Raw genomic sequence first — 24,961 nt, 5'->3', positions numbered from 1 at the left:
CCATCTGTGAATTACATGAGGATCTTCTCTCAGTATGATAGCCAGGGAGATTTAGGTTTGGCATCTCAAACTATCCGTGGCTCTCCCATAGCAATAGATTGCCCAATGCACATGACCTTTATCTCCACTCTACTAGGAAAATACTTTATAGTAGCTCCAGGGATGGGTGTAATCTGTTAGGAACTGAACAGCACACCTTTAACCTATTTTGGTGAAGAACATTCTATGGAAAGCCTTTGATGTTTCCCAATATAAATAAAGCAGCTTGGACTCCATAGTATAGAAGTTCAATAGTATAGAAGTTCAATCCATCTGATCGGCTTGCCCATCCTGCCCCGACTTCTGCAACTACTCTCTGTGTCCTGTGGGTTTTTTTTTTTCATCATTCTGTTTTTCTTAGCTTGTATTTCTTGGACAGCCCATTCCACTGAAGGGAACCCCATTCCCACCGCCTGCCTGGGTTGCCACCCACCCAGGTCATGAGCAAGAGGTATATCATTTACAAAAAATAAAATAAAATATCTAAAATATCAAGCTCTTAACGCTTCAGCTCTTAGCTTGAAAGTCTTCCTTTGAAAAGCTTTCATCACTGTTCTTCCTGCTACTGCTATCCCACACACTCTGTAGAACTGCTCACATTAATGAAGGAACTATAGTTGGCTCTACTTATCTTTTTTATAAAGTTTCTCTCTATGAGGTGATGAAATCTTGAGGGTAAGGGAATTTATAACTATGTAAGCAATAGCAGAATCTCCAGGTTTCTTATTAAAAAAAAAAAAAAAGCAAAGTGGTGAGAATAGCAGAAAACAGATTTCAAATACTGAAATAATTTTTAAAAGTAGATTTTATGGAGCAAAGTGTCAATGAGCACACATATATATTACTAAATATTTCTAGTACCAGTGATTTACAACAACAAATTAGCCACAAAAATTATTATAATAAAAACTTACTCTGATTCAGTAGCAACCAAATAAGACCCATAATACGAGCTGGATAATAGCTCAGTGGTAGAGTGCTTGCTTAGCATGTGGGTTCCATCCCCAGCACACACATAAAGAAAACCTGCAATATGGCTTATGGCAATTTCTCAAGTAAGAGTACCTGTAACAGTGCTATGGATATTTAATATATTCTCATGTTCACTTCTTATGGTTATGAATTTTAAAATTTTATCAGGGATACTTTTTTCATTTTCTTTGGTCTAGTTATTTGACATACATAATTTAGCAAGGATTAAATAACTTAAGGATTATTTTCAGATGAATTCACAGTAGTAATATTGTTAATAGAATAAAAGCACACTTCTTTCAAGAAAATAAAATATAAACAATGCAAATACAAAATTTCTCTAACATGATAATATAGAAATTTGATTTGGTCTCTTTATACATGCATGCACATGTATGAACTTATACACATATATGTATATATTCTATTCTGCAGGAAAGAAATAAATAGCAGAAATACATTTATGTAGGATACAAAATGTATTCTAGAGATATGTAAGCACAGAATATATGTGTGTATTCATACACATGCACATATTATGAGTATAAATTCAACAATTATCAGTTAAAATTTTATTAGTAAAATATGGTGGGACCAGTTTACAGATAGTGTGGTAATGGTTGCAAAAGTGGCAGAAAGGAACTTATAGCACTCAATATATTTAATAAATAAAACTTAGTGATTCATTAAATATTATGATACTGTATAAGATAAAAAATCCCAACTCTTCAATAGATCTTTAGTTGGTATCTTTCTGACAACCCACACATTTCTAGGTAGGTAAGAAACTACTGACATTGTACTAATTAACTTGGAAATTAATAGTTTATCTAAAAAGTTGCCTGGCTCCAAAATATGAAATGGTCTTGAAGAATAATGAAAAATATTAGTTTACCATCTTGATATCATTTTGACTGCACTTTATAACTTAAAATATTTTTTACAATTAGGTTCATATCCCCAACCTAACAAGTTCATAAATATTGTAAATATGATCTATTTTCTTTACAATCATCTTAATGTGGTAACTTAGTTATATGCTTTGGTATGAAATTATTTACTAAAATATTTCATTTTTTATATAAAAATTAAATATTTCCATCATTTGCTTTATCTCAGAAGTCAGTCTTTCAGTTGAACTTTAGAATTTTTGAGTAGTGACAGATCTTTCCTGTCAAGTGATCTTAAGGCAGAAAGAAATTAACAGAGAGATGAATGCAGTTTTTCAGGAATTAAACACATGATGCCTAAGATGTGGATATAAAGATAACTACATATTACAATTATTTATTCAACATATGTATCCTTTAGGACTCACCATATTTCTTTTGTTTTTTATCTTTGATAGAATTAATTTCATTTGATTTTACATTAAGGCAAAAGACAGATATCTCCTTTTCCTTGGCTTTAATTAGTCTCAAATTCATCTAAGAACAGAGAAAATGATGCTAATATCATAAAAGGTTCACATCAATATTAGGACAACTCTTTTCTTCTAATAAATTTATGCTGTTTATATTAACTAAATGTTTAAAAATACTAATCCTGAGCAAGAGTAAAAACAAGAACAGTTTTGACTAAAGAATAAAATTCCTTCATTGTTAAACAACTTTAAAATTCAACCATGGAACATAAAGTCAGTAAGACTAGAATTTATACTTCTGATGTCCATGGCAAACCTGAATACTTTGAGCAAAATAAAACACACATAGTAGATAATACACAATAGTAAAAAGCATCAGAAATAGATGCACCTGGGTTTTGTTAAATATAACAAAGGTCACTCAGTCCTTCATAGACAACCCTAGTTGGTAGAACAGCACTGAACAGTGTATGGCATTTAGCAGAAATTTCTCAGAAAGGCCACATGGATTCTTTTTAGATGGACATAGATTTTTCAAAATGTTCAAAGATATAAAAGACGCATTTGGAAATAAACATGAATTCTGTTTTCACAGAAGCAGAATGTTCTGGACACTTTGAAAATTGAAGTAAGTCACTTGAGTTTTTCATTACAGATGTTTCCTCCATGAAAAATAAAAGCTCACTGTCCAGCAAAGCATCATTTTCACAGAATATTTAAACATCAGTGAAGGCTTTGAACAAGGGCTTTGCAACATGGGTCAACTGAAACCTAGCTCTAAGAATAATTTTCTAGTACATGTGATGAAAGTGCTTAGGAGTAGGAAATTGACAGCACAGCAAGGATCCTCTCACAGTATTAAGGCCTGTCCATGTGGGATTGGTCAGTTGAAAGTCAGCACAGTGAACATGAGATAATGATATCTGACCCTGGGCACTGCCCTCCAGGTTTCTTCTGTATGACTTCTTTTATTCGAACTGTCGTTCTTCCTCTTCATCTGCTTCTTCAATGACCTGAATCTCATCTGCTTGAGATAGTGAAGTTTTTTCTACCTGCAGTTTATTTCCCTCTATTTTACATTTTTCTTCTTCCTCTATGATTTCCTTCCATATCTTGTGGTTTTCAGTGAGGTGGTGCATCAGCTGACAAAATATTCGCCTTCTGCTTTTCCTTCTTTGTGGTTCTGTGAAATTTAAAACAAACATCTTCTGATTATAGGGATTATGATTGATTGATTCATTCATTCATTCATTCCACAAATGTCCTCATGCCAACCATTCTGTAAGTATTTATGTAAGCACTGAGGTTATAATAGTGAATAGTAAGATAAAAATAATTCCTATGTTATGGAGCTCACATCCTAGTCAAACAATACAAATAAAAAGAATACATTAGATGGTATTAAGTGTTATGAATAAAAAGAAAACATGAAGAATAGCCAAAACTGGATAGGGGAAGGTAAGTATAGTCTTGATTTCAAATGAAAACCACAGCAACCCAAAATTAAAAACCAGTCTCTTAAGGGATTTTTATGTATTGAATTTAACATAATTGCCAAAATTCTGGTGAATATTAATCATTTTTAGAAGCCAGTCAACCTTTCCAAAGTGACACTCAAGATAGTAGAGGCATAAGAGTACTCTTTGCTGCTACCTAATCCTAAATAGGAGGCATAAGTATGTGAAGGGGATAAGGGATAGGTTCTTTATAGTCAACTTATATGTTCTGATTTATATCATGTTTGGGGAAAAAATATGTAGCTAGGTATAATTTAACTTATCTAAAACAAAGGAGCAAACAATTGATTTCATTCACAATTATGAAGGTGACAAATGGGTATGCTTTTAAAATTTTCCATTTATGCTCATTGTCTTATATAGAAAAATACATTATTATAGTCTAATAACTCAATTTTAATGCCACAAAACTTTATTCTGCCTTTAGAGACAAGAAATGTATGTCTTCCTTTCCTCCCCACTGTTTAGATCTATTTCCCAAGCCTATGTGAATGTCATTAGCAAGCTGCTAGAAGTTGTAATTCTCAACTGCCTAGTGGTGTTGGGAGCAGGTTGTCTGAGGAGGGGTGAGATGAAGGAGGACTAGTAGCTAGGATCCTTCTATCTCAAATGTTCAGATGTGGTGACAGCCCTATCATGGATGAATAGGTGAAGGGTGCTGAAGAGCACTGGCCAGAGGACATCTCCCGAGATGCTATTTATTAAATAAGAATTCTCATTGTGTAACAGTATTAACACAGTACCCAGCACAGAGCAGTCACTCAAAACATGACTATTGAATCTAAACAGTAAGATAGTAGTTACACAAGATATGACTGCTGAATCTGCATCTAAGAAACAAAGATAGAAGTTCAAATTAAATGGACATTTGTAGTTAATAAACACTAAATAAATTATAGGTTTTCTGAATTCTTACTAGGATTTAGATTGTCCTCCATTTCTTCATCATCCATATCTAATTCTTCACCATCTTCATCATCACCACTTTCAGTATCATCATCCTCTTCTGTTTCTATCCACTGACCCGGCAGCAAACCAGCAGCATCATAGGAGTTACACAGGGGACCCACTATATGAGTGATAAAAGATTCTTGGAGTTTTGCTAGTTGAGGAGAAGAACGATCCATGAAGGGACTGATGGGTAGACCAAGATTTGCTTCTTCATCTCCCTGAGCATTTTAAAAAGAAAAATTACATTGTTGTTTTAAATTTTTTTCAGTTGTTGATAGACTTTTTATTTTATTTATATGTAATGCTGAAAATTGAACCCAATGCCTCACACATGCCAGGCAAGTGTGCTACCACTGAGCCACACACCCAGCCCAGCCACAGCTCCAGCCCGAAAAATACGTTTTTGTTGAAAGAGCAAACACTGAGCTTTGCTTGTAAATTATCTTTACATTTTTAAAATATACTGTACATCAAAATAACTTTTACAAAGAAATATTTATGAACTTAATTATTCTATCATTTTAACTGTAACAACAATTTGAGAAATTCTAAGCAAATTTTTAATCTCATATCTATATCAATCATTATAGATGATATTAAGTTAATAAAAATATATAGCTTTTAAAAATAAATATCAGCAATTTTACTAACAACCTGCAAAATTCTATAATGTCAAATATAGATTCTCTTTCTCCTCAAAAGAGGAAGGCATAGTGGATGCATTTTATAAGACACACAAAAGCAGAATTACTACAGTTGAGGTAAGACTTTAGGTGTATAGTTCCAATTGTCTGATTCCTTTCCATTGTAGCTTCTAGGGTTCTACAGAGCACAATTTGAGATCAGATGGATGTTCTTTCAAACTCACTTTTGCAACTTAACCACATGTGGTATTGGCATGCTTATGCCAGTCTCATCATGTATAAATTGTGAATAATAATCTACCTTATAGGGTTGCTATGATGATGAAAGGCAATATTATTCAAAGTGAAACATTCCCCAAATGGTACAATTAATGTTTTAGTTTTACTATCTAAATTGGTTGGAAATTAATTATCCTTCACAATGCATAAATTCTGCAGGCAAGCAGTTTTATCTGTGATGAGCCCACACAACCCAAGGAAATGACCAGAACTGGCCCAGTGATTAACTATCCCATGGTTAAAAGTCTTCTAAAAGAAATAAAACTGTTAATATTTTTCAAAAAACAGTTTGGACGTAGGGGTAGAGTGCTTGCCTAGTAATATAAAGCTCCTGGATTCAATCCTCAGCATTACAAAACAAACAAAAAAACAAAAAAAAGGGCTGTTGTTATTAGCTCAGAGGTGGAGTGCTTGTCTCGCATATGTGAGGCACTAGTTCAATCCTCAGCACCACATAAATAAAATAAAGGTATTATGTCCATCTACAACTAAAAAATATTTTTTAAAAACCCAGCTGGGTTTAATCCACAGGAGTCTTCAATTTCATAGGTATACCCCAGAAGTCTGGCTTTTCTAAGCCCACGGCACTTAAATAGCTTTAAGGGTATAAAGACTGTATAATTAGGATAATAAATAGAAAAAAGCATTGGGGAAATTATAATTATGTATCTACATGAAAGAAGTTCAACAGTATAGCCAAAACAAGAAGGAAATTTAATAGTTCTAATAAGAAATAACTAGGACTTTCATACATAGTATAGTATCAGATGACATTTTTCTCCTTTATCATGACTAAAATTTATGAAGATGGAGTGAAACTGTTTGAGGTAATATGTTTAGCACTAGATCTGGATTTATAGCCAATATTACTGAGCATTTCGTGTCAGGAACTATTCCAAGACTTTTACATGTATAAAATTTATTTAATCCTCACAGCAATCTTTATGAGTAGGTATATCATCATGCATATTTTATCAACAAGAATACTGAAGCATAGAGAAGTTAAGTGACTTACCCAAGGTCACATTGTCAATGAGAAGGAAAAGCTAGGGTTCAACCTAAGGCATGGCTTCAAAGTTTGTTTAATAAGTATTAACTCTATATACTCTAAAAATCATTTAAAGTTGTTTGTAAATGAACATTTCTAATGTTATTTCACTGAAATAGTGGGTTTTCTAAAATTGACAATATATCACTACATTTTATTACCAACTTATGCAGCTAATGAAAAATGGATTTTTCCTTAGCATAAAATTCCTCTTTTGTGAATGCAAAATCTACTGGAGAACTCTGAGGTAAGCTTCAGTTATCACTGAAAATGAGTACAGGAATATGCAAACTGTATGCTATAATCTTACAAAGATAATCTTGCCCCAAATTATATATGATTTAAATACATCAGAATAGCAAAATATTATAATATTGGAATACTTCCATATTTATGTGATCACATAGAATGGTATTTTATAACTTAAAAAGGTGGCTAAAAGACTTTTACCATACAATCTGGGGGTAACCAGGTATGCCAGGTAAGCACGCATTGTGAAACAGAGTCAACTTTGTTATTCCTGTTTTCTGCTTATAGTAAGAAAGCCCTGACACAAAGAAGGCCTCACTCAGTAGACATTTTGATCTTTCCTGATTATTATGGCCAACAAGGATTCCCAAGGAATCCATTTCATAAGATGTATTTGATATTTTGGAGATAACGAAATGTGAAGCTTATGGGAAAATCAATTTACTTCTACATTATGTGGAGCCTCAAGATATGCCAAAAATGAGACAGATTCTGCAAATTGGTAGGATTATTTTAAAGCCAAGATTTAAAAATCAATGAAAAAAATGAAAGAGCATATTTATATCTTTGAATCCTTGAAAACTACAAAATATCTACTCTACAGATGTTGCTAGCCCTCTAATTTTTTATTCTCTGCTAGAATTTCTGCCCAGTTGATGTTTCTATGGGACAGTAGTTTGTATTTCAATAGTACAATTGAAATATTGTTGATATTCTTTAAATATAGTCTGAGCAAATCCTAGAATCACCCAAAAGCCACTTCTTTTAGAAATCAGTTGTTCTAGGTTATAGATTCTCAAGGTTGGAAGGGATCTTAGAATCTTTCCCTATAGATTCAAGAATATGTTCAACTCACTTCAGATAGGCAATAAGCCTGTCATTGCTTTTAATTTTAGCAGCATAGACAAGCAGAGCTGAGAAAATACTAAGAACCAGAGAGAAAACAACACTTTCTAACCCTTTTCAATCAAAGCAATTCAGATTTCAAACACCTTAGTGTAGCTATCTAAATCCCCAAAAGTACTTTCTTCCCACCAATCTCACATTTCAACTTACCTGCTCATAAAATTCATTGACAATGCCCTCTGTCCATTTCAAATGCAAGTCCCGAACTTTTGCTGGGCCATTTATATCTGCAAGTTTAATGCACACCTGGCAGACCAAGAGACGATCATTTTCACTACTCCATTCTATACCATTGCTGTTTACATCATTGGCCTATTTTGGAAAAAAAGAATTATTTTAGGTTCTGAAGTTTTCTAATAATAGTTGTTGGGTTTTTTGTTTGTTTTCATCAATTACCTTAGAACTGTTTTTTGTCCAAATGATAGGAAGAAATTTCTTTTTCGTAAATGCCTTTTTAAATCAGCATATACCATAAAATGGACTTCAATGGGTTAAATTACCCATTGAAGAGTTTATTTCAGTGGAAGCATACCTTCCTATAAACAACCAACCATGGATTTCAATGTTTGTGATTATCACAGAGAATAATAATTTATTTGTATATATGCATGTTTTTTTAATATATATATGTTCACACACACACACACACACACACACACACACACACACATATATATATATATATACATACATACACACCACTATCAGAATTGTAAGTATTTCTACCTCAAAAAAGCATAGTTAAGGAGTTAAGAAGTTGGCTGTAGTTCTGAAAGGTGAAGTGATATAGTTAAAAGAACATAAGTCTTAGAAGCTGATCCCTATATCACTCAGAGCCATTTACTTAATTCAGTGTGTGAGATGGAAAAATTACTTAACCTATTTGATTCTTTCATTTATAAAATAATAAAGTATTACCAATCTAACATTTTGTCATAAGGATTAATAAATGAAAAATGCCTCATTCATTAACATCATTTAAATAAATGGAATTATCAATATTAGGCAAATCTAGTAATTCTTTTAAGAACTCAAACGTCCTTTTATAAAAAATGAAGACAATGGGCCAGATCATGGCTCTTGAACTTTATTTTAGTGTTATGGTAGTTTTTAGCACCAAACCCGTTAATCAAAGGAAATTTTAAGTGGAACACCAGCATAGGAAATACTTGAAAGCTCTTTTTATTGAAACTGGGCAAGAACTCTAGAGCCCCTCTAGAAAGAAGTGTTAAGGGGGAAAAAAAAACAGAATGAAAGAAGTGTTAAGGAACACAGATTCAGAAGTATTGATTAGATAATCTTCCATTTGTACAAGGTGACTCAAACATTTAAAATGTATTTTATTATTAAATAAAATAAAAGTGAATAGAGCTATACAAATATGAAATAATTTTAATGTACCTGATTTCTCAACAATTTAATAAGTAATTTATAAATATTATGATGGCAACATACATAGGTGTCTGCTTCCTGGGGGAGTTAAATCTAGTACTCCTTTGTTAATAGTTTCTCTACCCTAACAGTATAGCTTCCTTTAGAACACAAAAACCATCAAGGAAATATCAGCTTCCTGCCAGCCAAACAGGGGGTATCCTCTCAAGAATCTAAAGCAGTGGTTCTCAACTTTTCTTCACCCCAAATGCCTGAGGGATAGAACATGTTCCCATCAGTACCACCATCATACTAGTGAATATGAGTTCCTTGAGGCAAGGGACTCTGACCTGTTCTTTCCTCATTTTTCCCTAGCATAGTGATTGTACGTAGTGGGCAATTCCAGTAAATAGTTGTTGAATGAGTGAATTAATTATTCTTAAGTTGAAAAGGGTATGAACTTTTCCTCCCTCATGTCAGCTAGTTAAAGAATTACTAATACAAAGAAGGTGCAACTGGTGTGGTAAGATGGCATAACTGGCTTTTAAGAAACAAATGTTTGATTTCATATAATGTCTCTGGCCCATAAAATCTTTTTACATAACTGGTTTGTCACTATATGCAAGAATATGTCAAAAAGAAAATACAGCAAAGAACAGTATTTTAAGATGTTATCATAACAATAAAAATGCTTTATTTTTTTGAACCAGGAGCACTTAACCACTGAGCCACATCCCAGCCCATTTCTTATTTTTTATTTTGAGACAGGGTCTTCCTAAGTTGCTTGGGTCCTTACTATGTTGCAGAGGCTGGCTTTGAACCTGCAATCCCCCTGCCTCAGCCTCCTGAGCCACTGGGATTATAGGTGTGAGCAACTGTGTCTGGCATATGTATTCTTTTATACCAATTTTTTTTATTGTTACTGCACGAGTAGTATTAATTCTAACAACATTAAAAAACATCATTTATCAGTAACACCGAAGACAATGATTTCATTTTTGAAATCAAGTATTAATTTGTATAACAAACCTTGGCATTGAATTCAGCAAGGAAATCAAAATGCTTTTTCAGATCTGTAGCAAGGATTGCTTCAATGACTAGAAAACGAAAGCGCTTGAATTCCACATGATCAAGATTAAGAAGGAAGTTGTATTCTGGGCGAGAAAGATATAGATTCCAAGCTGATGCAGCATGATGATTTTCCAAAACAGATCTGTCATTGTACAAAACTGCCTAAAAAGGAATAAAGAAAAATAAGGCATTCCAAAGATATGAATCTTTAATAATTCAGAGTTAGGAGCAAGTTGAAAGAATACAATGAGTATATACTTCGTAGTAGGCTTTTTACCAGGTATCTTAACATCTGTGATACAGGTTGTGATAATTTCATAACTTTCTAGACTGACACACAGAGAGGTTAAAGCACACCTTTACTTCCATCACACATAGTAAGTGAAAGGGTTGTCTCCAAATTTCATCTTCTTTGCACATGCCATGCTGCCACCCCAAATACGGAAAGGTAATATTTTGAGGTTTACTTCAATCAGTAAACCTTCTCAGATAAAGCTTCTGATAATAAAGTCACTAGGGATCAAGAGCAGGTTTAGAGATACACTTCTTTTCTTTAGCTAGCATGAAGTCAATGGTGGTGGTAACTGAAAAATAGGTACTTTCCAAAGTAAGAGACCTTCATATCTAAGGACAACACATAGCCTATACTCCCATCCTGACACAGTGCCTCGAAGTAAGACATAAGTATGCAACAGGTAAAAGCACAAATCCTGTGGTTCAAACAGTGTGGAACTACTCACTTTTTTCCATCTCACTCCAGGGGATAACCCTAAATCGCCTCTTCAAGTAGTCTAGGTCTTTGGAAAACAGATTCAAAATTGCTAAAACCTCTTCCACCTCTAAAAATTAGGAAGTTTTTTAAAATTATTAAATAAGCATTGTGATTATTAAAAGAATTTCCATATGAAGTCATGCTTAAGGCCAGTGATGAAAATAAAAACCTGTCTCTGTTTTCATGGAGCTTACTATACAATGAGAAAGAAAGCCAAAAAAAAAAAAAAAGAGAGAGAGAATGTAATGTCAGGTGTATATTCTGAGAGTTTAATTTGATAGTTTTTATTTATGGAAGTTAGCTACAGCCTAGATTTAAGCACATATACATAATATTGTATGATTTTGTTGTTGTTTTGTTGTTTGCAGTACTGGGATTGAACCTGGGGCCCTTTAGTCCATATCCCTAGCCCTAGGATATCCCCTAGCCCACATCCTAGCCTGATATTTCTTTTACAATGGTAATATTTAAACTTAGTAATGGGCCCCATATTAATCTTTTTTTTTTGAGATGAGGTCTCACTATGTTGTCCAGACTGGCCTTGAACTCATAAATATCCTGCTGCCTAAGCTCCCTCACCTGAAGAATATCTGGGATTAAAGGCTCATGCCAAAATGCCCAGCTACTTTACTTTCATACTCATCATCATATATATTTGTAGTTGGACACAATACCTTTATTTTATTTATTTATGTATTTATTTAAATATGGTGCTAAGGATCGAACCCAGTGTCTTGCACATACTAGGCAAGGGCTCTACCGCTGAACCACAACCCAGCCATACTTTCATACTAATTTTAATGTAACTTCATAAATCCCAAACAGAAAGACTAAGTTTCAAAGATTCTCTAAGGGGATGATTTATTTTTAATAGTAATTCGACTAGTTCATGATTAAATCTAATAAACACTGATGAACTGTCAGAATAGCTTTGTCTAGTCAGGAAGACTAAATGTTATAGCTTGGATCTGGAATCCCCCAAAGGCTCGTGTGTTAAAGGCTTGGTCCCCAATGCAGCAGTGTTCAGAGGTGGGACTTTGGGAAGTGATAGATCATAAGGGCTGACTTCATCAATGTATTAGCCCGTTGATGGATTCATAGCTGAAGGGAAAATTGTGAGGTGACAGCAACTCTAGGAAGTGGGTCCTTGTTAAAGGAAGTGGGTCCTTAGAGGACTATATGGGTCCTTTGGGGCCCATATCTTGTCCCCAGCTCCTTCCTCTCTCTCTCTCTCTCTCTCTCTCTCTCTCTCTCTCTCTGCTTCCTAGCCACCATAAGGTTAACAGCCTACCACATTTTCCACACAGTGCTTTGCCTTACCACAGACTCATAGGAATGGAGCCGGTCAACTGTGGACTGAAACCTCTGAAACCATGAGCCACAATAAATCTTTCTTTCTTTAAATTGTTTTACTCAAGTATTTTGTCACAGTGATAAAAAGCTGACATAATCAAACTCTTAGACAAATAAAACACAATGTACAGTGAATGCCCTGTAAAGCTACCTGGCTTAATAAAACTCTCAACCAGCTGGTTTGGTAAAAGAAATGCACAAGGTCAGAATTCCTTTACCATTTCAATTACCCTTGAAATTCCCAAGTAAATATAAAAATGGGAACAAAAACCAAGATTGATATTAGAATCTAGATATAATTGCTTTGGTGGAAACATCAAAGACATAGTGAAAATGAGAATAGACTGAGGAAAGGCCAAGGGAGGCATATAAAGGAAAAGAATGGAATGGGTTCCTCAATGGACCTCAATAAATTCACCAGTTTGTAGTTGAATAGAGGCAATTAAGAATCATGGAGGAAAATAAGGAAGCCAAAGTCATTTCTACTTTAGGAAGAACACTTCAAGGTAGCACACAGAATAAAAGATCAAGCTTAAACTTAGGAAAAATATTATAGGTAAAACATAATGAAGTCGTAACTATTACTTATTGAGGACTCTTAAAAGGAGAAAAGAAGTGGGGAGTAGAAGAGGAGGATGGTAGAATTAATTGACCATAACTTTTCTAGCCTTGTGTTTGAATACACGACCAGGGTAACTCCATATCAAGTACAATCACAAGAACAGGATCCTAATTAGAATAAGTTATATGCTATGTATGTATAATTTATCAAAATACATTCTATTATCAGGTGTACCTAAAAAGAACAAATTTTTTAAAAAAGAAAAAAAGAAAAACAAGTAGAAAAGAAAAACAGTCACCTAGCTAAATTAGAGCTTCAGTAAATTATCTGCATCATTAAGGGAGAAGTATAGTGCAAGTCTGGCTCACCTATACTCAAAGCAAATGAAACAAGGAGTAAAAGAAGATGTGGACTAGAACAGTAAGTAATTTCTATTCATATGATATCTGATTCAGGAAGTTCTCAAGCATCTGAACTATAAAACTTTCTGCTACAGTTTGAATCTGGAATATTCCCCAAGTCCCATGCCTTGGTCCTCAAATTGGCACTATTGGAAGTTATTTGTTTGACCTCTAAGAGGGAGAGCCTAGTGGGAGTTTTAGATCATTGGACGCACAGTCTCAAGTGGAACTGTGGAATGCCAGTCTCCTTCTCTCTCATCTCTGAGTTGCCATGACATGAGCATCTTTGCTTCACTACTCCCTCCTGCCATGATTTGCTACAACTCCACAGGCCCAAAACTAATGGGGCCCAACTGATCATGAACTTAAACCTCTGAAGCTGTGAACCAAATTAAACCTTTCCTCTTTGTAAGTTGATTGTTTCAAGTATTTTGTCACAGTAACAGAAATTTGACTAATACACTTTTCATCTTTTTACTCCAAGTCACATCAGGTATGTATTTTTAGGTTCTGAGGAATAAACTCTTATCTTAGGTCAAATATTTAAAAGCAACCAGAAATCAGACACAGAATTCTTTATGCCAAATCCAGTACCTTTTCCAAATGACCAGGATTTTTCAAAGATTATTATATGTTAAGTTAGAGAGAATGGGCATCTGAATCTTGCAGAATGGTATTATAAATGGAGAAATGTGTTCTTTGAGTGTAGTTTCTCCCAAAACAACAATTGAAAAGTAGAATCTGGGTGCAATGGCACATGTCTGTAATACAAGTGGCTCAGGAGGCTGAGGCAAGAGGATCTCAAGTTCAAAGGCAGCCTCAGCAACTAAGCAGGCCCTAGGCACCTCAGAAACACCGTCTCTACATAAAACAATTTTTTAAAATATTTTTTTTAGTTGTTGGTGGACACAATGCCTTTATATTTATTTATTTATTTGTATGTGGTGCTGAGGATCAAACCCAGTGTCCCACCCACACTAGGTAAACACTCCACCACTGAGTCACAACCCCAGCCCTTAAATAAAATATTTTTAAAAAGGGGTGGGGTTGTGGTTCAGTGGTCAAGTATCCCTGGGTTCAAACCCTGGTATAAAAATAAATAAAGTGGGCAAATATTAATAACTAAATTAAATTTATCAGAAAGTTATCAGTGCAAATCATTAGCTATTGATAAAGTCTTATTAAAGAAAGAAAAGCTTATCTACTTAACACACATACCATTACAACCACTCACAGATAAATATACTTCCCCTACATCACCCATCACTATAGTGAAGATTCAAGAGAATCTATCTCCTATGTTTTAAAAAGTTCAAATAAAGAAAGAGAAAGAAGCAGAAAAAGGAACACAGAAAATGGCTTTAGATGATGAAGCTTCAAAACTGAGGTTTAGGGCTGGGGATGTGGCTCAAGCGGTAGCGTGCTTTCGTGGCATGCGTGCGGCCCGGGTTCGATCCTTAGCACCACATTCAAAAAACAAAGATGTTGTGTCTGCCGATAACTAAAAAATAAATACTAAAATTCTCTCCCTCTCTCTTTAAAAAAAAAAAAAAAACTGAGGTTTAAATACAGGTAAAGTGAAGAATTAGTATGAATTCAACAATCACTGAGTACCTACTCTTTATTAGGCACATGGTTCGAAACACCCTCAATCGTTAGAGCTTCCAGTCACATGATGGATCTAGCCAGAAGAAATGAAAATCTCAGATCTACTCAGAATTTTTTCAATTGGATCAAAGGCAAAAATATATTCAGCAAGGTCTCCAGAATTCACAAAATAAGGAGTTATTATTTCATAAACTATTTGCACTTTTCTCCTTGAAGAAGGTGATTTTTTCCTAACTCCCTAGCATATATCATATCAAGGTCCTGTATTTTTATAGAATTAATTATAAGGTAGGATCTTAGAATCAGATGGAGTAGCTATGTGGTTCAAATGAAGAATGGTTTATAAAGGGATATGCAGCATAGGTGTAAAACTGCAGAACTGGTCTTTAAAATTTGTGAAAAAGTATGTCTTACCTGAGGTGCATTCGTAGCCACTAGAAATGCATTTGTCCTTCCTGGGTGATCATAGTCATGCATGGCAGCTGCCACATACAAAGCCATCAATTCCAGTGCAGGAATGTTTGAAGACAGGCAGCCATAACTCTCATCAGGAATAGAGCAGCTCTTTGAAGAAATATAAGCCATTCGCCCAGAATTTATTCTATCATCAGAACCTGAGGAACAATAAGTAGTAAAATAAACCAGCATTAGCACATAACTACTTCACAATTATACCAAGGAGTGGATTTCCAATAGGTAGTAGAATTACTTGCTTGTTGACTTAAAACAGACCCCATGGACTTGATTGATGAGAGCCACAACCAAGTTAAGATGGCGCCTGGCAGTATGCTAGGAGGAGTGGTTTCTGAGCCAACGCCAGTGAGCCATTAAGATGATAAGGATTCCTTAATGACTGACTGCTGTATCTAGTTTATGTTAATTAAGTTAAGCTATGTGTAATTAGTTGGGTATATGTACCTCTGCAGTCTGGCAGAGAGGCGGTGCCTGCTACCTAGGGTACCGGCTACTTGGAGTTCCCGCTCAGTTCCCGCTGAGTTCACTGGCAATAAAGTAGTTCCCGCTTCAACCTTCAAGTTGCTTGTCATCTCCCAGTTATTTCGCCCAGCCAGACAACTGCACTTGATATACTGTTTCCAAAGTATATGCCAGAGGAACAGTGTTAAGTATAACCCTGAAGTTGTGTACAGTTACAGGCCAGAATAGAATTCTCATGAAAACCTGATGCTCCCTTAATCGAGCCAAAAATTTTTAAACCTCAGATTTTCTAAACATTTATTATTTAAGTTAAATATAATCAGCAGGAAAAAGAAATCATTGGGAATAATATTTGATTAAAAACAGTAAATGGCATAAAAACAGATACATAGTTAGTGGTACAGAATAAGAGACACAAACAAACCCATACAGGTAAGTCATCTTATCCTTGACAAAATTGCCAAAAATATATACTGGAGAAAAAACAGCCATTTTAATAAAAGGTGTTAGAAAAACTGATTATTCATATGTAGAAGAATGAGACAATACTTATCTCAAAAATCAACTTAAAATGAATCAAAGACATAGGAATTAGACCACAAACTTTGTAACTCCTAGAAATAAATGTAGGGTCAACACTCCAACATATAGGTACAGGCAATAAGTTTCTCAATAGAATCCTAAACCTCAGGAAATAATGCCAAGAGTTAATAAATGGGATGGCAAAAGTTAAAAAGGTTGTGCACCATAAAGGAAACTATTAAGAATGTGAAGAGAGAACTTATAGAATGGAAGATTTTTTGCTAGCTACTAAGAATTCTAACAATCGGGATCAATATCTAGAATATATAAGGAACTAAAAAAAACACCACACCCAGTTCATAAATGGGCCAAAATGAACTAAACAGACACTTCTCAAAAAAAATAAAATAAAAATGGCAAAAATATGAAACATTTTCAAAATTATTAGCAATTAGGGAAATGCAAATCAAAACTACACTGAAATTTCATTTAATTTCCAGTCAGAATGACAGCCATCAAAAATACAAACAATAACAAATACTGGAGAAGATGTAGGAAAAAAGGAACACTTTTACTTTGTTGGTGGGACTGTAAATTAGCACAACCACTACGGAAATCAGGATGGAGATTCTCAAAAGATTAGGAATGAAACTACCATGTGACCAAGGTATATCACTGCTCAGTGTTTATCCCAAAGAAGTAAAGTCATCACACTACAGCAATACATGCATACCCATGTTTATAGCAGCATAATTCACAATAGCCAATTTTGGAACCAGCCTAGGTGTCTGTCAATGAATGAATGGTTACAGAAAATGTGGTATATATACACAATGCCATTTTAGTCAGCCATAAAAAAAGAATAGAAATATGCTATTTGAAGGAAAGTAGATGGAATTTGAAAGCATTATATTAAGTGAGATAAACCAAACTCCAGAAAGTCAAGAGTCATATGTTTTCTCAGGTGGAAGCTAGAGAGGAAAAAGGTAAAGAAAGGTGTGTGGAAACTAAAAGAAAGGTGTGTGGGTGGGGAGAGCTCATGAAAATCAAAGGGAGACTGGTAGAGGAAAGGCAAAAGAGGGAAGGAGGAAGGGAGAGAAACAGAAAATACTGAGGAATGATATTGGCCAAACTATATTGTTATATTTTGTGCATGCACAAATATTAATAACATCCCACCATTATGTACTATTATAATGCATCAATAAAAATATAGAAATTTAGGATTTTAATATATTACCAAAGTTAGCTTCTCAACATAAATGCTTTTCAGATCTCATCCAGAAAGATTACATTTAATTTTGAATTCTCACTATAACTCTTCTTCCCTTTCTTTTTTCTCCTGTGAGATTCCTTATAACATAATGGAGTAAAACATTATCTACACTGTGTTTTTGGTTCTTAATACCTTGATATTTGTTCTTTTTGTTTTATTTTGTTTTTTGGTGGTTTCATCAAGATGGCCATGCTATTATTTTTGCTTAATAATTTTGAGAAATTAGAAGAAGAAAAACAGAAACTATATTTAAAATAGGCAGCAGTATAGGAGATAACAAAATTTCCTTAGTTATGTTTATCAGTGGAACCTAGAAGTAATGCCCTGGCTTGTCAAAGTTCAAAATAATTTTTTAAGTTTAAGTTAGTTTTCTTTTTTAAAATAATAACCTAATGAAATAAAAATACCTATAATTATGAATCAGAAGGGTTAATATTATTAAGATGGCAGTACTCTCCAAAATGTCTCACAGGTTCAATAAAATATAAATCAAAATACCAGCTGGGATTTTTGTAGAAATTTACAAGCTTAATCTAAAATTAATATAGAAATGGAAGAGACCCAGAATCCCCAAAACAATCTTGAAAAAGTATAAAGTTGAAGGATTCACACTTCCCAGTTTCAAAGCTTACTATGAAGTTCCAGTAATGAAGACATGTGGTGCTGGCACAAAGATAAACAAGTAGGACAACTGAATGGAATTGAGAGACCAGAAATAAATTCTTACACGTATGGTCAACTGTGTTCAACATCCATGACCAACACCTATGGTCAAACCAGATGCCGCTGTTTTCAACAAGGATACCAAAACCTTATTGGGAGCCAACTGTGTGCTGCCAGACACTTTTGTACATGTTATCTCATTTAATACTCATGACATCTCATAGGGTAGAAATTCTGATGTAATAACATTTCAAAGTCCATTGTGTTTAGCATATATAAAAAACTCTTTTCAACAAATGCAACAGAAAAAATACTAATATGCTAAATAATTTTGGAACTCTTCGTTACACCGTACCCTCAACTAGCTACAAATGCATTATAGATGTAAATGTAAAAGTAACATTTGTAAAACTCTTCAAAGAAAAAGAGGAAATCTTCATAATCCTGACTCAAAGATTATGACACAAAAGCATGAACAAGAAAAGAAAAAAATAGATAAACTTATCAAAATTAAAATATCTTGGGCTTTAAACACATACTATCAAGAAAATGAAGAGGAGAAAAATCAGCAGGATGGAATAAAAGTGTGTAGGTATTGTATGTGATTGAAGTTAAGCTGTCAGCAACTCAGACTGGTCTGTTATAACTAAAATGTAAACCTCATGGTACCACCAAGTAAAAAATAACAGAGAGGGTGGGCGGGGGAGGGGAGAGAGAAAGGATGGAAGAAAAGGAAGGAAGGAAGAAAAGGAAGGAAGGAAGGAAGAAATCAAAGCATACCACATAGAAAGGAAGAGAAAAATGAAGAAACAAACATACAAAACAACTAGAAAACAAACAATAAAACAGTTAAAGTAGTAAGTCTCTACCTACCAGTAATGACCTTGAATGTAAATTACTTAAATTCTCTAACCAAAATAGAGTAGCTGAATAAGTTCAAAGAAAAGAAAACAAGACCCAAGTATATACTGCCTACAGAGACGAATTTCACCTTTATGGACACACATTGAATCAAAGTGAAAAGATGGAACAAGATACTCTAGACTCGTGGCCTCGGGAGCAGCAGTTAAAAGTTGAAAATGTTCACTGGATCAATTTCAAATATTCCAAGTTAGGGTGCTGCTGAGCAAATTTCCAAAACATTCATATATTGAAATAAGATTTTAAAGAGAAAGTCCTTGAGACCAGGAAGGTGGCAAATCAGAGAAACATACAATGTCTTAGCAGTTCCCTGAGAGTGAATGCAAAAAGCAGTTCTACAAAGGCAAACTGAGGTAGGAAAACTGGAAAAATGCTAGCAGGCAACACAGAAAGGTAGCAACAACCTGAAAACCCAAAACAACAGTTTTTAGAATAGAATTAATAAAAGCAACAGATGGAGGCAGCATCCAGCAAACAGTGATTCAGAGGGAGGGGAGAAGCTCCCCTCCAATGAGAAGACAGAATTTCTTCCACCAAGTTTAAAAAACCAGATGCTGCTGTCCAGTGAAGTCACAATAAGAACAGAAAATAAGTTCATAAATAGCAATCTGTACTTGCATGGGAGAAAGCCCTGACATGCTCCAATAGAGACAATAAAAGAGGATAAGCCATGAGAACTTAAAAAGAGTCTTTGTTAGGACTTCCTGTGTAGGAAATCAGAAATTCCTGCAGTTGGCCTTCATTTTTCATATCTCACTCTATTTTTCTCCCCTTAATTTTTCTTTTTTGACTGGTTCTTGGTATAATTGTTTTTTGAATATCCAAAACCATTCAGCCACTTGGGCTCTACTATTCACTGAGTTGGTGAGTGCCCTGAGTCAGTTTGAATATAGAAGAAACTGCAACTCAAACTGTGGCAAACAGGACAACTATGGCACCAGCCAGCTTTTTTTCATCCTGCAGAGGAAAAGTGAAGGACATGTTTATTTGAAACTGGCAATGTGCACCCTGAAATAAGGAGCATGGCTAACACAGGGGTGAAGAGGGCTGATCAGTATCTGTTGGGAAGCAGTGACCCCTGCATCACCTCCTCCAAGCCCAGATAGTGCTGGGGAATTGGTTGAAACATCCCATACACTTCCCCCAGAGGACAGGGACTGAGGCTCTTAGAAAGAGGTACAATAGAGTGTGTCAGGCAAGCAGAGGGATGGAATTCAGCTTAGAGACTCCCATAACAAGTTCAACCAGTTTGGGTCAGAGCTGAAAACAAACAAACTCCAGGATATCTGCACAAGCTTCCTCTTAGGAGATTCTAAAAATGAAATCAGAAAGAAAGTCTTCTATTTCAAAAGCTTCAGCAAGGAGGAAAGAAAACATAGCGAATTTATATAAGACAGATATAGTATCAATTGCTTAATAACCAAATACTAGTGTCTCCCCACATACTGTGTTTTGTCAAAATTATATATAAGGTTACATAATTTATCAATTAATTAGATCCCATCTCAATACCTCTTTTTCTTCCATCTCCATTCCCTTTCCCTTTCCTTCATAACTTACATTTATTTCATTTTAACTTCTGTCTCTCCTCCCTTCCTTCCCTTTTTTCCTCTTTGTCTATTTATTTTTCCCAATTTTTTTTTATCCATTTTCCAGTGCAATTTGGTAAAATATCATTAACAATCTTCTCAGACTGTTTTAAATCAATTCCCAACTACATTCCTTTTTGGTAAATAAAATTGTAGAGATTAGTAATAATAACTTCTATAGCATATGATGATACACGACTTGTTCTTAAATTACCACAGTTACTGGTGGTTACTCTCTCCTTTAAAAAGAGGTGCTGATTATTGAAATTAAGACTCTGATTACACCAATCAGATGGGGTGAATCTAAGATATATTCACAGTCCAGGGATTATTATTAAGAGATAACTACTCACTAAAGGACCCACACATAGTAGAAGCCCAGGAATCTATCATAACAGATGTGCAAAAACAGTTCTTTGGATAACCTGAGGGAACAAGCCAACAAGATGCCTCCAAAAATCTATAAGCACACAATAACTGAATCCACAGATATTGAAATCACAAAGTGTACAAAAAGCTGATGATTAAAATGACTAATGAACTAAGAGATCTATGGAATTAACTAAAACAAAAAGTACAGGAAGGGAAAGAGCATTTTAATAGAATTATTCTAGTATCTTTAAGAACCAAATAGAAATCCTAGAAATGAAAGACTCAGTGAATCAGATAAAAACTTCAGTCAAGAGCTGGGGTTGTGGCTTAGTGGTAAAGTGCTTGCCAAGCATGTGTGAGGCACTGGGTTCGATCATCAGTACCACATAAATTTAAATAAATAAAATAAAGATATAAAAAAAACAAAAGTTCAGTCAAATGTCTTACCAATAGAATAGAAGACATAGAAGATAGAATTTTAGGAATTGATAAGGAATATGAACTTGAAAACAAAACTGAAGAAAATAAAAATAAGGAACCATAGTGAGAATATGCATGAAATCTGAGATAACATTAAAAGACCAAATGTAAAAATCACTGGAGTAGAAAAGGATCTGAGATACAACCTAAGGGTATGGATAACCATGTCAGTGACACAATTTCAGAAAAATTTCCAAACCTTGGGAATAAGATGGATTTCAGATACAGAAAGCATTCAGAGCTTCAAAGACACTGAATGAAAAAGGACCTTTCCATACACATTGTAATTGAAATGTCTAACAAACAGAACAAGAATAGAATTTTAAAAGTCTTAAAATAATAATGTAAGTTCACATTTAGAAGAGAGCCAATGAGAATTATTTCTGATTTCTCAGCAGAAACTCTAAAAGCCAGGAACCTGAAAGATAATATTTGCAGCTATCCTTCAGAATTGAATAAGAAGTAAAAATCTTCGAAGATAAATATAAACACAGAACTCATAACTATAAAGCTAGCACTGCAGAAAATACTTAAGAAATACTACACACAAAATAAATTAAAAACAAATCACCAAGTTCTCAAATGGATGAATCTCATCAGAAGAGTAGTTAGGCAATTGAGAATTAGCACAAAATTAAACATTAGAAATAAATTAGGAGCTGGGGTTACAGCTCAGCAATAGAGTGCTTGCCTTGCACATGTGAGGCACTGGGTTTGATCCTCAACATCACATAAAAATAAATACAATAAATAAAGATATTGTGTCCATCTTTTAAAAAATCTTTAAAAACATTAGAAATAAATTAAAATGGCAGAAAATAATAAACATCTCTATAATAACACTGAATGTTAACGGTCTTAACTCTTCAATTAAAAGACACAAACTGGCAGAATGAATTAAAAGTAAGATCCAACTACATATTGTTTGCAAGAGACTCATCTTACATGCAAATACAGCTACAGATTGAAAGTGAAAGGACGGAAAAAGACATTCCATGCAAATGAAAACCAAAAGCAAGCAGGAGTAGCTACTATCATAGCCACCAAATCAGACTTTAAGCCAAAATTAATCACAAGAGACAAAAGAAAATTCATACTGGGAACAATCCAATAAAAAGATATAACAATAGTAAATAATTATGCCCCAAACCTCCATGCATCTAATTACATAAAACATCACTACTCAACATAAAGATTCAGATCCCAATACAATAATTAGTGGATGATTTCAACACATCTTTTACCAATAGATAATCTTCCAGATATAAAATCATTGAAGATTCTTCAAACCTAAAAAATATTGTAAATCAAATGGATCTAAAAGACATCTATAGAATATTTCATCCAGCAACAGCTGAATTCTCCTTTTCAGTTGCTCATAGAACCTGTTCCAAAACAGACCACATGTTAGGGCACAAAGTAATTCTTAGCAAATACAAAAAAAATTGATGTGATCCCTTGTATCTTATCAGATCATAATGAAATGAAATTAGAAATCAACAGCAAGAAAAAACAGGGAATTACATAAATACCTGGAAATTGAAAAACACACTTTAAAAAATATATTTTTAGTTGTAGATGGACACGATACCTTTATTTATTTATTTTTATGTGGTTCTGAGGATCAAACCCAGTGCCTCACTTGTGCGAGCAAGCGCTCTACCACTGAGCCATGACCTCAGCCCGAAAAACACACTTTTGAACAATAAATGAAACATAAACAAACTAAGTCAAGACACTAAATAATTCCTAGAGTCAAACAAGAATAGAAAAAAAAAAAAAACATACCAGAATCTCTGGGACAGTATGAAGACAGTTCTTAGAGGAATGTTTATAGCCAAGAGTACCTACACTAAAACAAAACAAAACAGAAAGAGCCCAACTAATCAACCTAATTGATGCATGTGAAGGTCACAGAAAATAAAGAACAAACCAATTCAAAAATCAGTAAAAGGAAAGAAATAATTAAGAGCCAAAATTAATGAAACAGAATAAAAATGTAAAGGTCAGTGAGACAAAGAAATGGTTCTTTGAAAAGATAAAAAACATTAATAAATGGCCAAACTAACCAAAAGAAAGAAATGTGATATAAATTACTAAAATTAAGAGATAAAAGAGAATATCACCACTGACACTTCTGAAGTTCAGATATTAAGGAAAAACAAATACATTCACCAGGATAGTCATATCAAAAAGGTAGTTAATAACAAGAAATTACAAGGATGTAAAGAAATTTGAACCTTCATACATTGCTGGTGGAAACAAAAAGTTCAGTCACTTTGACAAAGTTTGGGAGCTCCTCAAAATGTTAACCATAAACACTGTTAAACCTTATGACCCAGCAATTCCACAATGAGGTATATGCACAAGAGAAATAAAAATATGTCCATACAAAAACTCATACATGGACTGGAGTTGTGGCTCAGTGGTGGAGTGCTTGCCTAGCATGTGAGAGGCACTGGGGTCAATCTTCAGCACCACATAAAAATAAATAAATTAAATAAAGGTATTTTTTTTTAAAAGTATAAATGTAAAAAAAACTCATACATGAATTTTCATGACACTATTATTCATAACAGCCCCAAAGTGGAAAGAAGCCTAATAGAAATGGGTATAAAATAGTGCTTAGTATATGAAATAATATATAAAAGCAACAGAAAATACACATAGCAATTGTAGATTATGTCTCTGAGACTGGTCATATAGCTATATATTTTAATTTCACTACCCATTTCATATTCCCTTTGTCCTCATCCAGCATCTATGTTGATCAGGATTGTCTGACTGGTGGTCTGCACTATTATTGATCTTTATAATACTACATTACTATAGTTTTCTATTATCTTTTCTACTGGAGCATCAAGATCAGAGAATCATGTGGGTTCCTGATACATAATTTTCCATGTATAGTAGGAACCCTTTTTCTTCTTTATTAATCAGGGTAACACAGGATCATGAGAGTTCATGCACAATTCTCTTCTTTGTCTATTGATTCAAAGGCATGAAGAACAGAAATTGGTCAGATGTCTATTTAATTTTCCACTCAGAGTAACCCTGTTTTCTGGGTCGCTTGTTGGAAGCATTTCTCCATTAAGA

The 24,961-nt window shown here is 34.1% G+C and overlaps 1 protein-coding gene across 1 annotated transcript in view; it reads right to left on the bottom strand.

Moving 5' to 3' along the window:
* Positions 1 to 826: 826 nt before the first annotated feature.
* Positions 827 to 24,961, bottom strand: part of Pde3b (phosphodiesterase 3B) — a 182,360-nt gene continuing 158,225 nt past the window's right edge. Inside the window, exons 12-16 of the mRNA XM_076846918.2 lie at positions 15,521 to 15,720; positions 10,369 to 10,572; positions 8,119 to 8,280; positions 4,808 to 5,060; positions 827 to 3,557 (exon numbers count right to left, since the gene is read on the bottom strand). Coding sequence (XP_076703033.2) covers positions 3,343 to 3,557; positions 4,808 to 5,060; positions 8,119 to 8,280; positions 10,369 to 10,572; positions 15,521 to 15,720 — 1,034 coding nt within the window. The 3' untranslated portion in view covers positions 827 to 3,342. The remainder of the gene's footprint in view (positions 3,558 to 4,807; positions 5,061 to 8,118; positions 8,281 to 10,368; positions 10,573 to 15,520; positions 15,721 to 24,961) is intronic.

Source organism: Callospermophilus lateralis, chromosome 2 (genome assembly GCF_048772815.1).
Source record: "Callospermophilus lateralis isolate mCalLat2 chromosome 2, mCalLat2.hap1, whole genome shotgun sequence".
Classification (NCBI taxonomy): domain Eukaryota; kingdom Metazoa; phylum Chordata; class Mammalia; order Rodentia; family Sciuridae; genus Callospermophilus; species Callospermophilus lateralis.
Note: the sequence above shows the minus strand (reverse complement) of the source record. Positions and strands in the feature narration are given on the sequence as shown.